Here is a 15,492-nt window from a genome sequence, read left to right as displayed (position 1 = left end):
CCTCCGTGACTCTGCAAACGCTATTCCCTCAGCCTAGGATGCCTCTGCCCATTCCCTTGGTGATGATTCCAACTCATCCTAAAATCCAGCTCCAACACCAGCTCTTCTCTGAGCCTCTCTTGCCTGACTTCCCAAGGCAGTTAATTACTACTGCATCTCATGCCTGTATCTTGATGTTTCTCATGCTCATTGAATTATGCTGCAATGATGTGATTACAGGTCTGTCTTCCCTACCAGACTGCATACTCTTGGTGGGCAGCATGATTCTTTTATTCATCTCTGCCTTCCTAGCAGAGTTGCTGGCCCATGAGAGTACTTAATAATGTTTGCTAAATGAACAAACAAAATCATAATGGTAACAATAACAAACAGTAACTAAAATATATTGAATGCTTCCTATATGCCAGTTATAAAACTAATCACTATGCATGCACTATATAATTTATCTTCACAACAATTCCATGAGGTAATACTATTATTTCCCTATTTTATTTTATTTTTTTTAAAGATTTTATTTATTTATTTGATAGAGATAGAGACAGCCAGCGAGAGAGGGAACACAAGCAGGGGGAGTGGGAGAGGAAGAAGCAGGCTCATAGCGGAGGAGCCTGATGTGGGGCTCGATCCCATAACGCCAGGATCATGCCCTGAGCCGAAGGCAGACGCTTAACCGCTGTGCCACCCAGGCGCCCCTTCCTATTTTAAAGATGAGAAAAGCTTGCCCAAGAACCCACACAGAGAAACTGGCAGAGTTGGGATTCAATCCAGAGCCAGAATTCTTAACGACACTTCAGGTACTCTGAAAGGAAGCTAAGGCTACAATGAAAGGACATCTTTTTGACTAGATCCCACCAGGACTAACCTAGAACATCTATCAATCTCCTGGACAAATATGCATAAAAAAACTGCATACCTCAGAAAGTGAAATGTCCAATCTTCTAAAGAGATAACCCACTCCAAGGGTGAGTAGAACATTACAGGGAAAGTAGAACAAGGTCCACAAACTTTTCAGACACAATACAAACCAAGTCAGGAAATCCTGATACCTTACGGAAATCTCTCTGGCACTTGGAAGATACATGAACTATGAAATATGGTTAAGGAGATTCCTCCTAAGGCTAGTAACTACAGAGAAAAGACTAGGAAAATGTATACCAAATGGTATCTTCCATGGCTAACTGTGTATTCTATCTGACCAACCAGTACTTCTAGTCCTACCTTATGCATCTTGGGGTTACCTGTTATAATGGCTGCCACCACTGAGTCGACTATACTGTTCCTTCTCCTGGTGGCTGGCACGGGAAGAGCTGCTCAGATGTTTCCTCTGCTCTTTGGTCTTCTGAAGGACCCGTTTATATGAAAGCGTGCACAGCCAGCACAGCAATTTCCCATCTACCTGAAAGACAAGGAGACAAAGATAAAGAAAAGAAAATGTAGTACATGGGTACTACAGACTATAAGTACTGGGAGCTAGACCCTCTGGGTTAAGTACCAATTCTCCCACCTATGAGGTGTGTGAACTTAGGCAAGTCTTCTACCTCAATTAAATCTCCCTATGCACTGTGAAGCAGCTACAGCTATTCCCCACTGCAAAGATGAAGGAACTGATGCATAATAAGATTAACAAACCTGCCCAGGATCATTCAGCTAACCCAGGCCTTCAGGACTGCAAAGCTTATACTCCAACTCTTAGTATATGCTACCTCCTGATTCCTAAGTCAGCCTCTCCAGTTATCCTGATGCAGGGAAAATGTGCTCTGGTTAGCAGGCAGGAGTATTCTGGTCACTGGAGAGTTATAGCCTCCCATTGTAAATTAATAAATTTGGCTGGCAAGAGTTAGTGCTTGTGAGCCTAAGCATCTCCAAAAAGTAGCTCTGGACACTGAAAAAGTTTCTGTACTGTATTCTTTCATTAAAAGAGTATTTAATTATTTTTTTAAAGATTTTATTTCTGGGGCGCCTGGGTGGCACAGCGGTTAAGCGTCTGCCTTCGGCTCAGGGCGTGATCCCAGCGTTATGGGATCGAGCCCCACATCAGGCTCCTCTGCTGTGAGCCTGCTTCTTCCTCTCCCACTCCCCCTGCTTGTGCTCCCTCTCTCGCTGGCTGTCTCTATCTCTGTCAAATAAATAAATAAAATCTTTAAAAAAAAAAAAAAGATTTTATTTCTTTATTTGTCAGAGAGAGAGAGCAGAAGCAAGGGAGCAGCAGCCAGAAGGAGAAGCAGGCTCCCTGCTGAGCAAGGACCCCCCCCCGATGCAGGACTCGATCCCAGGACCCTGGGGTCATGACCCGAGCCGAAGGCAGACGGTTAACCGACTGAGCCACCCAGGCATCCCAAAAGAATATTTATTGAAGAGAAAAAATTGATAGTTGTCAGAGATGGGGAGTGGGGGGCAGGTGAAATGGATGAAAGTAGTCAAAAGGTATAAACTTCTAGTTATAAAATAAATAAGTCACAGGGACAAAATGTACAGTATGATGCCTATAGTTAATACTATACTGCATATTTGAAAGTTGCTAAGAGAGGAGATCTTAAAAGTTCTCATCACAAGAAAAAGAATTCTGTAACTGTGTATAATGATGGATGTTAATCGGACTTATGGTGGTGCTCACTTTCCAATACACACAAATATCTAATCGTTATGCTGTACATATGAAACTAATATAAGGTATGTTGATTATACCTCAATTTAAAAAGATATATAAAATAATCACTTTTTCAGTCACTTTTAAAAAAGTAGAAAATGACAAGCACACTTTTTCTCAATAAATAACAGCAAGCTGAAGATATATTTCAGATTAATATTTTGGCCATGTCTGGTAAAACAACTGAAAGGGAGAGAAAAAAGTTCTCAATAAAGTACAAGTCTTATCAACCTAAATAGATATATTTACATATATATATTATAATATGGGGGGGCACTTACTATGTGCCAGGCCACAGGAAATGTGACAACAAGATGGACAGAGCTCATGTTCTAATGGAGGTGGACAAACATATAAGCAAAAAACAAGATTAGGGGCGCCTGGGTGGCACAGCGGTTAAGCGTCTGCCTTCGGCTCAGGGCATGATCCCGGCGTTATGGGATCGAGCCCCATGTCAGGCTTCTCTGCTGTGAGCCTGCTTCTTCCTCTCCCTCTCCCCCTGCTTGTGTTCCCTCTCTCGCTGGCTGTCTCTACCTCTGTCAAATAAATAAAATCTTTAAAAAAAAAAAAAACAAGATTAATTTCTCACAATGTTACATGCTATGAAGACAATAAAACAGGGTAATATGATAGGGGGTGAGTGAGTGAGTAAAGGGTCTCAGTGAAGAAGTGGCATCTGAGCATGAGGAACCAGTTAAGATGCTTTTGAGAAGGACGTATCAGGCAAAGCGACAGCTAGCACAAAGGTGGGAATGACACGGCCACATCTGAAGGGCTGAAAGGCAGCCAGTGTGGCTGAGATAAGGTGAGGGGTGGGAGGTGTGAGGTCAGATGAGACTGAGAGGCAGGTATGGGCCGTGCAGGCCAGGGAAAAGCTTTGGGTTTTATTCTAAGTGCAGCTGGAAACCACTGGAGGGTTTTAAACAGAACAAATCTAAACCACTTTTATTCTACCAATGCCCCATTGCTCCACGCAGAACTCTCCTCCATGTCATCTTGTGATTTTTAACTTCAACAGAGAGAAACCTTTGAAGACTCAGATAGTGAAACTGGTCATGTATCTTGCTTCAGTCACAATCTCTCCTTTACAGAATTCTACAGAATTCTGCCAATCATCACTTCACCTATGTGGGATTTTGATCACTGTAATTCAGATTCTCATGAAATACCAACTCATGAGATTAGAATATAATGGTCCAGGGATGCCTGGATGGTTCAGGCAAAAGAACATGCAAACATGGATCTCAGGGCCATGAGTTTGTGCCCCACCCTGGGTGCAGAAAGCACATTAATTAATTAATTAATTAGTTAGTTAATTAAGTTTAAAAATATATATATATATACTCAAAAAAAAAAAAGAGAATATAATGGTCCACATTTAGTAAATGAAGAAAACAAAGGCTGAAAATCTTCAAGGTCAATAAAAACTAGAAGAGGAACTGAGAATTCTTTGCTCTGTTATATGTCTTCTTCTTTTTTTTAAGTAGGCTTTAAGTAGGCTTCATGCCCAGCACAGAGCCCAATGGGGAGCTTGAACTCACAACCCTGAGATCAAGACCTGAGCTGAGATTGAGTCGGCCACTTAACCCACTGAGCAACGTGCCCCTCTTTTTTTTTTTTTTTTTTTTAAGATTTTAAGTAATCTCTACACCCAAACATGGGGCTCAAACCGATAAACCAAGATCCACAGTCATATGCTCCACCTACTGAGCCCAGCAGGTGCCCCTTTTTGACACAAGTGACCCACCTTAATTCTCTGAAAGAAAAAATCAACAGAAAACACAGAGATTTACCTTCTTTCTGTCATCTTTCCTGTCAAATGCACACTGCTGCTTACACTGTTCACACGAATATGGTGGTCCGTACTTCTTCTCTGAGTTCGTGCAGCGCTGGCATTTGTTGCCGATGAACGCGGCAATTATGTTGCAGTATTGACAAGGTTTGGGCTTCAAGAGAGAAAAAGGGTCAACTGAGTATATTATAAAATACCAGTGCATTTTTTAAACCAATCATTCCTACTACATAGTTCATTAGTCATTGTAGACATGTATTCCCGACTTCATAAATTTCCTTCTACACCGATCAAATGAACCCCAATTCCTAACACTACGTAAGGTGTTTTTCTGCACAGGACTATTGATTTTAAACAAATAAATAAACAAATAAAACCCCATTAGTGTATATGCTGGGACTTCTCTGAGAAATTCACAGAACCAGTTCCTTGAAGAAACCAGCAGGTACTTCCAAATTTCTCAAAAGGCCTCTTTGCCATTATCACCATATCACAAGTTGGGAGATTCCCTGGACGGACATAGTATGCAGAACCCTAACACTGAAAGACAAAAATCCATTCATCAGAATGAACAGTCAACTGCTACCAAACAAGGAAGTCACATTGTAGGATCCATCCTTCCCCTCCTCTTTTCATATTGGTTACTAAAGCTCTCAAGGAAAATTATGATGACAATCCTACCATCATGACCATAAACACAGACCTTCTCAATACTAAGTATTAGCTAAGCTCGAAAGCTCAAATACTAGATAAACTTCACTGAGAAAGTATTAACACATAACTAGTTCTAATAAAAATATGGTAATTACATTAATAATCCACAGAATATAAGGTTCCAAGAGACCTGAGTACTCACTGTTAGGTACAGAGAAACCCTACTTACCGTTCCATATAACTGCACATTCTGAGCACATTTCTTGCATATTGTATTGGTTTTACTGTTAAGGAAAAAAGAGACACAAGGCTTTCATAAGAAAAAAACTTGTCTTACTTACATCTGAAAACTGATTCCTCCTTAAGCCCACAGAATTTGCTCATTGCTAAGTGCCAAGGTGATATGTGGTCTGGATACTTGGTTAACTGAAGGTTGAGTAACTGGCCAAAAACTCTTTTGTTAATTATTTTGTGGTTACTAATTTTATTAGATCAGATTAAATAAGACTTTAGTTAAAATGGAGAATGAGTTATTTCTGATTATCACATTACATCTCCAAGTATCACTAAACAAAATGATCAAACGTGGACAGGACCCTCAAAAGAATATCATGTTAGACTGAAATGGACTAGCAGTAATTCTCCTCAATTCGGATGAACACCTGAGAAACCTAAGGTGAGAAATAAAGTATCTGTGTTTGGAATACAAACTTAGAGATTCTATCCATGTTGACTTTACTCTGTCTACACTCTCCTCTGTAAGTAAAAGCATATGAAAATTCCAGATGTGGGGAAATAGATGCTATGACCAAATATTTTATCAATATTTCCAATTTCTCTAAGAACTAAGCACTGACAAAAAACAAAAACAAAGTCTTCTGTCTTATGAAGGTCCAGAGGTCATAATATTACCTAAATATTGAAACTGATAAACTACCTTGGGGAAAAAAATCATCTTCAAATAAAGTTTAATTCTTCACAAAGGGAGGTACAAACAAATGCTTGATGTGCAAGAATAAACAATATTCTGGAGCTGAAAATAAAATCACATAAAAATCCAGCCTATTAGCTATTTTGTGATTATTTTCCCATAAAGTCCTATAAAAGTGACCATGAAGTTAAAACAAAGAAAAACCTAAAAGTAGAAAACATTTAAATCAAAATGAAATATTCAAACAAAATATTTTCCAGGGCAATTTTCTGCCATTTTAAAGAGGCAGTACAAGAAGTGAGGTGCATTTAAAGGAAACTCTTTTAGAAAGAGGATTCACATCAGCAATTCTGTGATGTTGAACATTTCGGTTTATGTTTAGATTTATTACTGAAGAAGTGTAGATTTATTGCTGAAGATTATTACTGAAAAAAATACATATATATATATCTCCATACAAATGCTCCTGACATCTTAGAAAACATACAAAGAAAAACTATTTCTATGATCCATCTTGAATCAATTTTTTAAAAGATTTTTAAAAAGATTTTACTTATTTATTTGAGAGAGACAGTGAGAGAGAAAAAGCACAAGGTGGGTGAGAGGCAACGGGAGAAGCAGACTCCCCACTAAGTTGGGAGTCCGATGTCCGATGCGGATCTCAATCCTGGGACTCAGGGAACACAACCCAAGCCAAAGGCAAACACTCAACTGACTGAGCCACACAGGTGCCCTTGAATCAATTTTTTTGAGATTTAATTTTTTTTAAAGATTTTATTTATTTATTTGACAGAGATAGAGACAGCCAGCGAGAGAGGGAACACAAGCAGGGGAGTGGGAGAGGAAGAAGCAGGCCCATAGCAGAGGAGCCTGATGTGGGGCTCGATCCCACAACGCCAGGATCACGCCCTGAGCCGAAGGCAGACGCTTAACCGCTGTGCCACCCAGGCGCCCCAAGATTTAATTTTTTAAAGTCATCTCTACACCCAACATGGGGCTCGAATTTACAACCCCAAGATCAAGAGTCGCATGCTCCACTGTCTAAGTTAGCCAGGCACCGCCATCTTCAATAAATTTTTATGTCAAACTTCATATCTCCCTTCAGACCCAAAAATTCGTTCAAGATGGATCATAGACCCAAATGTAAAAACTAAAACATAATGCTTATAGAGCGTGTTTTGTATGTTTCCATTTCTATGAAGTGCGAGAACAAGGAAAACTGATCTATGGTGGAAAGGAAAATCAGAACAGTAGCTGTGTGGGGAAGGCAAGAAGGGTAGGGATTGAGAGGGAAGAGGCATGAGAGGACCCTCTGGGGTGATGGTAATGTTCTATATTTTGAAACAGTTTGGGGTTACACAGATGTATACGGTTTGCAAAACTCATCAAATGATGTACTTAAGATCTGAGCATATCACTGAGCACAAATTTTACCTCTAAAAAAATAAAGGACTGTAAAGAAATGTTGAATTTTGTTAATGATATGCATGCTTAACTGTTTAGCATCAAGTGTACTGATGTCCACACTTTAAAGTGCATCACACGGGCGCCTGGGTGGCTCAGTCGTTAAGCATCTGCCTTCAGCTCAGGGCGTGATCCCAGAGTCCTGGGGTCGAGCCCCACATCAGGTTCCTCCACTGGAAGCCTGCTTCTTCCTCTACCACTCCCCCTGCCTGTGTTCCCTCTCTCGCTGGCTGTCTCTCTCTCCGTCAAATAAATAAAATCTTTAAATAAATAAATAAATAAATAAAAATAAATAAATAAAATGCATCACAAATAAGATGGATTAATAAACTGATGGATAGATGCCAATACAATAAATGTACACTGTAGAATCTAAGTGCTGGGTATATAAGTGTTTATTGTCTAATTCTTTCAACCATTTCTGGTTTGAAAATATTCATGAAGTGTTGGGGAAGATGTTCCTAGAACTGAAATAAGGCTGATTAAAAGTAGGTTTCTAGGTCTATGTGTGAGTTAGCAAACAGACCCCACCCTGCTTTAAGAACTAATATAGTTGCAGTCCCACAAAACTTACTACACCAATAAACTACTTTGCTGCTATTGAAAGTCTCCCCAAAATGTGTGTTTCCTCACACCTAAATGTTTTTCACATTTTTAAAAATGAGATTTACATAAGGCCAATGAGTTTCAAACGTGACTGGGGCTAACAAACCCTTATCAGAATTGTCACATTTCCAAAAGTATCTTCTTTTGAATTATAAATTCCTGAAGCTCTTAATATAAACACACTGAAACATGAGGCTCATTGTTTTGCTGTTAAGGTTTCTTCATGTCATAAAGATTATAAACACAATATATAACGATCAAGGAGCTGAAAAAAAAGTAACTTAAAAAATTTAAGCAATCAGTGGATAACTAAGGAACAAGATGTGTGTTTTGTATTGGTCAATGTGTTATAATAAAAAAACTGCAGAATCTGTATATAATGCACTCAATTACAGATCTGTTCCGTGAAAAGCAACTAATTGTCGATTTTAAGAGGAAAAAGCCTATTAACATCTTCCATGGTCAACAAAAACTGTACCTCTCCTGCTGGTATTCAGTTCTACAGTAGGTGCACTTCACAACAGGGTGTGCAATCCGACATTCCTGAAATGAGATGAGGATATAATTTTAAAAGGCAGTAAGAAACAGAAACAGCCTTCAGTAGGAGGCAGAAGACCTACTATTCCCAGCATAGCCACTGTGCTTGCGTGAGTCACTTGAACTTTCTGGGCCTTATTTTTCTCTTTTGTAATATTGGCATCACTGGCCTGCATTGATGTGGGAATTAAGAAAGAATTTATATGGAACTAGTCATAAATTGTAAAACAAAAGTATGTATGAATAAGCCTCAGACTGGAAATCAGAAGCCCTGGATTCTAGTTCCAGTTCTGCCACTTCCACTGCTTGATTTCTGAGCAGGTTCACTTGCGAAATGAAAATGCTAAATTAAAATCATTATTGCTTACCAATATGAAACTTCCTTAAAAGCATTATATATATTTCAAATATATATATATTTATATAATATATTTCAAATGTATATATATATTTATATGAAGCCTTAAAAAGGCACTCAAACATCTGAGCTCTCTCCTACAGGGTAAGCAGAGAGTGACAAAGTCACGGCCATTTGCGGCCACGGTGACATACAGTTAGGAGTTACCCATATCAGAGGCACAAACTGGATTATTTGGGAATATCTCAAAATCTGTCTCAGGCCGGCTTTGTGACTTTTAACTGTCACCTCACAGCACTTCTATTAACTTAAATAGGCAAAGCAGGATGAAGCAACTCGAACGAAAAAAGCAACTTGGACCTTCAGGAGTAAAAACTGAACAGTAGCTGGTTAGGGCCAGGACCGAAGGTCACCAACTGGATGCTGAAAAATCTTTTGCTTCGTGCGCTTAATTGTGGGGCTTTTCTATAAAGCCGCGCCACCTCCGACTCTGAGACTGGCTGGAAAGTGCCCGTGAGGCACCCGAGTTGTAAGACTCTCCTCCCAGGCAGCACCCAACTCTGGAGTTCAGTCCCAGGCGGGGCAGAGGGTCCCTCAGTCTGCAACCAACGACGGGGAAGCCAGCCCAAGAGGGATCTCGGTGCGTCTGGTCGGGAGCAAGCAGGGGACCCACTGTCTCCTCCCCTGACCTCAAGGGGTCCGAGAACAATCCCTCGCGGTTGCTAAGCACCGGGACACGCCGGCCGCGGGGGCCTGGACGGAGCCCGGGACTCCCCCACGTGCCCCGCTGGCCCCCAGCGGAGCGGGTGAGGCGCCTCAGCTAGGCGGGCCTGCCACGCCCTGCCCGGGGGACCCCGCCGAGCGGCCCGGCAGAACAGGGGGCTCCGGGCCGCGCCTCTAGCGTCCCAGTTCCCGGCCGCCGCCCCAGCCCGCGCACCTTGCACAGCTGCTGCCCCTGAGACAGCGCCTCGAAGGGGAAGCGCTGGTGGCACTTGGTGCAGGCGTAGAGAGCCGCCATGTCCGGCCCGGGCCGTGCTCACCGCCCAGCCGGCCCGGCCCGCCGCTTTATCTGACAGTCTGACGGACAAGCTGGCGGCGGTGGCGGCAGCAGGCTGCGGGCTGCTGCAGGCGGGCGGGCCGGCGAGTGCGGGCGGATCAGGGCGGGCGCGGCGGACCTGGTCGCCCGTTCACTGGTTCATTTCGACGTCCATCAACCACGAAGGGGCGGAACACAGGGCTTATGACAACTCTGATTCGGTTTGGACTGGAGTACGCCACTTATGACGCGCGTGGCCTCGATTATGTAAAGCGCAGTCACGCGGGGGCGCCACTAGGAGGTACCTTCTCCCGCCCGGGACCTCGGAAGCGCCCAGACCCCTCCCACTTCGCTCTTTGTTCCCGCCCTCGCTCCGCCTTTCCCCGGCCGCGGTTGCAACCGCGCCTCTCGCGATACCTCCGCGGAGTTGTGATGTTTTGGTTTCCATGGAGCTGCCCTCTGGGAGCAGGAGGGGCGCGGTTGAGCGGAGAGCTGAGCATTGTTGAACTAGAACTCGGGCAAGATCCCGAGCCTGGAAAAGGTGGGGGGCTTGTGAGAGAACATCACCAACACAGGGAGGGAGAAGAGGAAACCAAGACAGGCAACCTAAGAGGTGTGCCCTCTGTCAGAGATCCCCAAAAAGGGGGGGAACTCGAGGATCAGTGACCTCCAGAGAGAAAGGGGGAAGCCCCAGAAAGAGGACCTCTCTGTTGAGGAGGAGGGCTGCTAGAGTGATGACAGCCCTTCCAGGACGATGCAGAAGAATACTAACGCGAGGCCCTCTACCCCTCAGAGTACTCCTGCTCTGGTGACCTCCCTCAGAGTGGGATACATTTGGTGTGAGGCCCGTTTCCTACTTTGTGTTGCCCAGTTGCAGCCCCAGGTTCTCTTGCAACCACCCACCTGAGGTTTCCTGGCTGACCCTGCCCCCACCCCCAGGCAAGCCACACCCTCCTGGACACTCGGCCTCTCCATCTCTCAGCTTGGCACATGTAGGGGCTGCCCAAGGAATTATGAACTTCTTGTTCTTTTTTATTTTTTTTAAGTATTTATTTATTTAACAGAGAGAGAGGCAGTGAGAGAGGGAACACAAGCAGGGGGAGCGGGAGAAGCACGCTTCCCGCTGAGCAGGGAGCCCTATGCGGGGCTGGATCCCAGAGCGCTGGGATCAGGACCAGAGCCGAACGCAGACGCTTAACGACTGAGCCACCCAGGCGCCCTTGAACTTCTTGTTCTTAAGACTTTGGCAAAGTTTCCTGCAGTGCTAACCTTTCCAAGTCCCTGCCTATAGCTGCTCGTGGCCTTAGATTATTTTTGGTCCTGCTAACCATCTATAGGGTACTAATTGCAGCTTTACTTCAACGTGCATTTTTTACAATTGAGGATGCACTTACGGTTTCTACATCCCTGCCCCAACAAAATTTGCCTCTGAAACCCAAATCCAGCCTCCTTCTTGGGTTTTTGCCCAAAGATGTGTGCTATTCAAAGGTTTAGGCTCTGGGGTCAGAAAACTAAAGTTCAAAATCACTATTTCACATTTACTAGTGGAACTAAAGTTCAAAACCAAAGTTGAAAATCACTCTTCCACTATTTACTATGTGACCTTGGACTTATCACTGAGCTTCTCAGGGCCTCACTTTCCTCAATTGCACAACTGGATCATTATGAGAATCAAAAGTAGTACATGGAGGGTAATGGGGGGAAACTACTTAATAAGTAAGGGGTTTTACTTTGAAATGATGGAAATGTTTTGGAACTAGATAGAGGTAGTGGTTGCATAACATTGTGAATGTACTGCCACTGAACTGTTCACTTTAAAATGGTAGTCCATTAGACATCTGCCTTTGGATCGGGTGCTGATCCCAGGGCCCTGGGATCGAGCCTGCATTGGGCTCCCTGCTCAGTGGGGAGTCTGTTTCTCCCTCTCCCTCTGCCTGCCAACTCCCCCTGCTTGCTCTCTCTCTCTCTGTCAAATAAATAAATAAAATCTAAAAAAATTAAAAACAAAAAATAAAATGGTAGATTTTATTATGTGAATTTCACCTCAAATCATTAAAAAAAAAAGATGTAGGTTTGGGAGCTAGACTGTGTGGCTTTGAATCCCAGCTCTATCACTTAGAAGCTGTGTTACTTTGGGGATATTAAACACAAACAAAATAAACAAGAAACAGTAAAAATAATACATGGAATTTGGTGTACTAGGTAAATGTTCATTATTAGAAGAAAAAAGCTGTGTTTCTTATCAGGGAGATGTTGCTGCCTTGGGTCATGTAAATACAGCATCCCTTCTACTCACATCCATAACCCCACACTGGGGTATGAGTCTGTCTGTGTTCCAGTTCTGATCTCCAATGTATTACTTACCAGCTTTCTAATTGCCCATTAGCACATTTTTCATCTATCAGAGTATGGCATTATGGGATTTAAGGGCCATATCTAGGTCATTTCTTTCAACAGATCTTTATTCAGTATTCACTATATACCAGGCTCTGGCTTAGGCATTGGGGATGCACTGGTATGTAAAACCGATGTGAATCCTGAACTTGTGAAGCCAAAAGTCTAGTAACAAAGACAGTCGAATTGCAAAGACTATGAATGATGAGATGTACCGCAGGAATAGAGAACAATGTTGGGATAGGGGAGAAGGTAAGGGGTGTGGTTAGAAGGTCAGGGAATAATTTTCTGAGGAGGTGCCAAGACATGAAGGTCAAGAAATTAGCCATATGACTTAGCCAAGAATGTTCTGGGCAGAGGGAAAGGTGAAGATCTTGAGGTAGAATAGAGCTAGGCAGTTACAAGAATGAAGAAGAAGCCGCTATAACTGGAACTTAGCGGGACGGGCAAGGAGAGGGGTTGGCAGGGATTGGCTGGGGCCAGATGTGCAGAATCTGTACACCGTGATATGGCACAGTGTATGTAGTATAACGGGAAAGAAGCCATTGGTAGTTTTCAAGCAGACAAGTGACAGATTTGTATTTTTAAGATTGGTCTGGCTGCTATGGGTAAAATAGACTGCAGGGGGCCAGCGAAAATGCACAGTGACTGGTGAGGGGCTACTGTAGTCGTCCAGGTGGGAGGTGACGATTAAAATGTTGCAGTGAGGGGGCGCCTGGGCGGCACAGCGGTTAAGCGTCTAAGCGTCGGCCTTCGGCTCAGGGCGTGATCCCGGCATTGTGGGATCGAGCCCCACATCAGGCTCCTCTGCTGTGAGACTGCTTCTTCCTCTCCCACTCCCTCTGCTTGTGTTCCCTCTCTCTGGCTGTCTCTATCTCTGTCAAATAAATAAAATCTTTTAAAAAAAAATGTTGCAGTGAGAGAAGTGGGCAGATTCAAGACATATTTTGGCGAGAGAGTCAACAGGATTTAGGGATGGATTGGATTTAGGAGGTGGTAAGGGAAAGGAAGAAATGATGATCCATGTACCCACTTATGTGGATGGTGGTATCATTTCCAGCAAAAGAGGAGATAAGAAGGACAGGTTTCAGAGACAAAATCAAGGGTTTTATTTTTGACATACAGGCATGCATCATTTTATTGAGCTTGGCTTTATTGCACTTTGCAGACATTGCACTTTTACAAATTGAAAGTTTATGGCAACACTGTGTCAAGCAAGTCTATATGCACCATTTTTCCAACAACATTTGTTTACTTCTTGTCTCTGTCACATTTTGGTAATTCTCACAGTATTTCAAATCTTTTCATTATTGTATTTGTTACAGTGGTCTGCGATCAGTGATCTTTGATGTTATTATTGTAATTGTTTGGGATACCACAAACCACACTCATATAAGAGGGTGAACTTGATTAATAAATGCATGTGTGGTTTTTTAAAAAGATTTTTATTCCTTTATTTGTCAGAGAGATAGAACAAAAGAAGGGGGAGTGGCAGGCAGAGGGAGAAGCAGGCTCCCCACTGACCAAGGAGCCCAATACAGGACTCAATCCCAGGACCCTGGGATCATGACCTGAGCTGAAGACAGACACTTAACTGACTGAGCCACCCGGGTGTCCCATGTGTTGTTGTTTTTTAAGTAGGCTCCACATGCAGCGTGGAGCCCAACATAGGGCTTGAACTTGTGACCCTGAGATCAAGACTTGAGCTAAGATCAAGAGTCAGACACTTAGCTGACCGAGCCGCCCAGGGATCCCAATAAATGTGTGTGTTCTGACTGCTCTATGAAACGGCTGTTCCCTCTTCCTCTCCTCAGGCCTCTCTGTCCCCTGAGACACAGGGAACAATATTGGAATTAGTCCAACTTTTAACCCTACAACGGCTTCTAAGTGTTCGAGTGAAAGGAAGCGCCAAATGTCTCTCACTTTAAATCAAAAGCTAGAAATGATTGAGCTTAGTGAGGAAGGCATGTCAAAAGCTGGAATAGGCTGAAAGCTAGGCCTCTCGTGCCAGTTAGCCAAGTTGTGAAAGGAAAGGAAAGGTTCAGTTCTTGAAGGAAATTAACAGTGCTACTCCAGTGAACACACGAATAATAAGAAAGCAAAACAGTCTTGTTGCTGATATAAAGTTCAAGTGGTCTAGATAAAAGATCAAACCCACCAGAACATTCCTTTAAGCCAAAGCCTCATGCAGAGCAAGGCCCTAACTCTCTTCACTTCTATGAAGGCTGAGAGAGGGAGGAAGCTGCAGAAGAAAAGTCTGAAGCTAGCAGAGGTAAGGAGAGAAGCCATCTCTATAAAATAAAAGTGCAAGGGGAAGCAGCAGGTGCTGATGGAAAAGCTGCAGCAAGTTCTCCAGAAGACCTGGCTCAGGTCAGTGATGAAGGCGGTTACACTAAGCAACAGGTTTTCAATGTATGTGAAACAGCTTTACTGGAAGAAGATGCCATCCAGGACTTTCATAGCTAGAGAGGAGAAGTCAGTGAGTGGCTTCAAAGCTTCAAAGGACAGGCTGTCTCTCTTTTTAGGGGCTAGTGCAGCTGGTGATTTAAGTTGAGGTCAATGCTCATTTCCATTCCAAAAGTCCTTAAAAACAATGCCAAATCTACTCTGCCTGTGCTCTATAAATGGAAAAACAAAGCCTGGATGAAAGCGTGGCAGTTTACAATGTGGTTTACTGAATATTTCAAGCCCACTGTTGAGACTTACTGCTCAGAAAAAAGATTCCTTTCAAAATATTACTGCTCATTAACAATGCACCTGGTCACCCACGAGCTCTGATGGAGATGTCCATCAAGATTAATGTTGTTTTCATGCCTGCTAACATATCATCCGTATGCTGCAGCTCATGGATCAAGGAATAATTTCAACTTCCAGGCATTATTATATAAGAAATACATTTCTTAAGGGTATAGTCACCATAGAGAGTGATTCCTCTGGTGGATCTGGGAAAAGTACATTGAAAACCTTCAGGAAAGGATTCACCTCTCTACGTGCCATTAAGAACATTCGTGATGCATGGAAAGAAGTCAAAATAACAACTTTGATAGGAGTTTAGAAAAAGTTGATTCCTGGG

General features: G+C 43.0%; 1 protein-coding gene across 5 annotated transcripts in view; it reads right to left on the bottom strand.

The window, feature by feature from the left end:
- The window catches only part of FAM76A (family with sequence similarity 76 member A), a 29,484-nt gene extending 19,354 nt beyond the window's left edge, over positions 1–10,130 (bottom strand). For all 5 annotated transcript variants that reach the window (XR_004621918.1, XR_004621920.1, XR_004621919.1 and 2 more), the window contains exons 1-5: positions 9,927–10,130; positions 8,573–8,637; positions 5,323–5,377; positions 4,441–4,593; positions 1,239–1,396 (exon numbers count right to left, since the gene is read on the bottom strand). Coding sequence is in view for 1 of the 5 variants with exons in the window: in XM_011229444.3 (XP_011227746.2) it covers positions 1,239–1,396; positions 4,441–4,593; positions 5,323–5,377; positions 8,573–8,637; positions 9,927–10,007 (512 nt within the window). In the remaining 4 variants the exon portion in view is untranslated. The remainder of the gene's footprint in view (positions 1–1,238; positions 1,397–4,440; positions 4,594–5,322; positions 5,378–8,572; positions 8,638–9,926) is intronic.
- Between the last annotated feature and the right edge of the window lie 5,362 nt (positions 10,131–15,492).

This window comes from Ailuropoda melanoleuca, chromosome 2 (assembly GCF_002007445.2).
Source record: "Ailuropoda melanoleuca isolate Jingjing chromosome 2, ASM200744v2, whole genome shotgun sequence".
Classification (NCBI taxonomy): Eukaryota; Metazoa; Chordata; class Mammalia; order Carnivora; family Ursidae; genus Ailuropoda; species Ailuropoda melanoleuca.
This window is presented reverse-complemented; position numbering and strand designations above follow the sequence as displayed.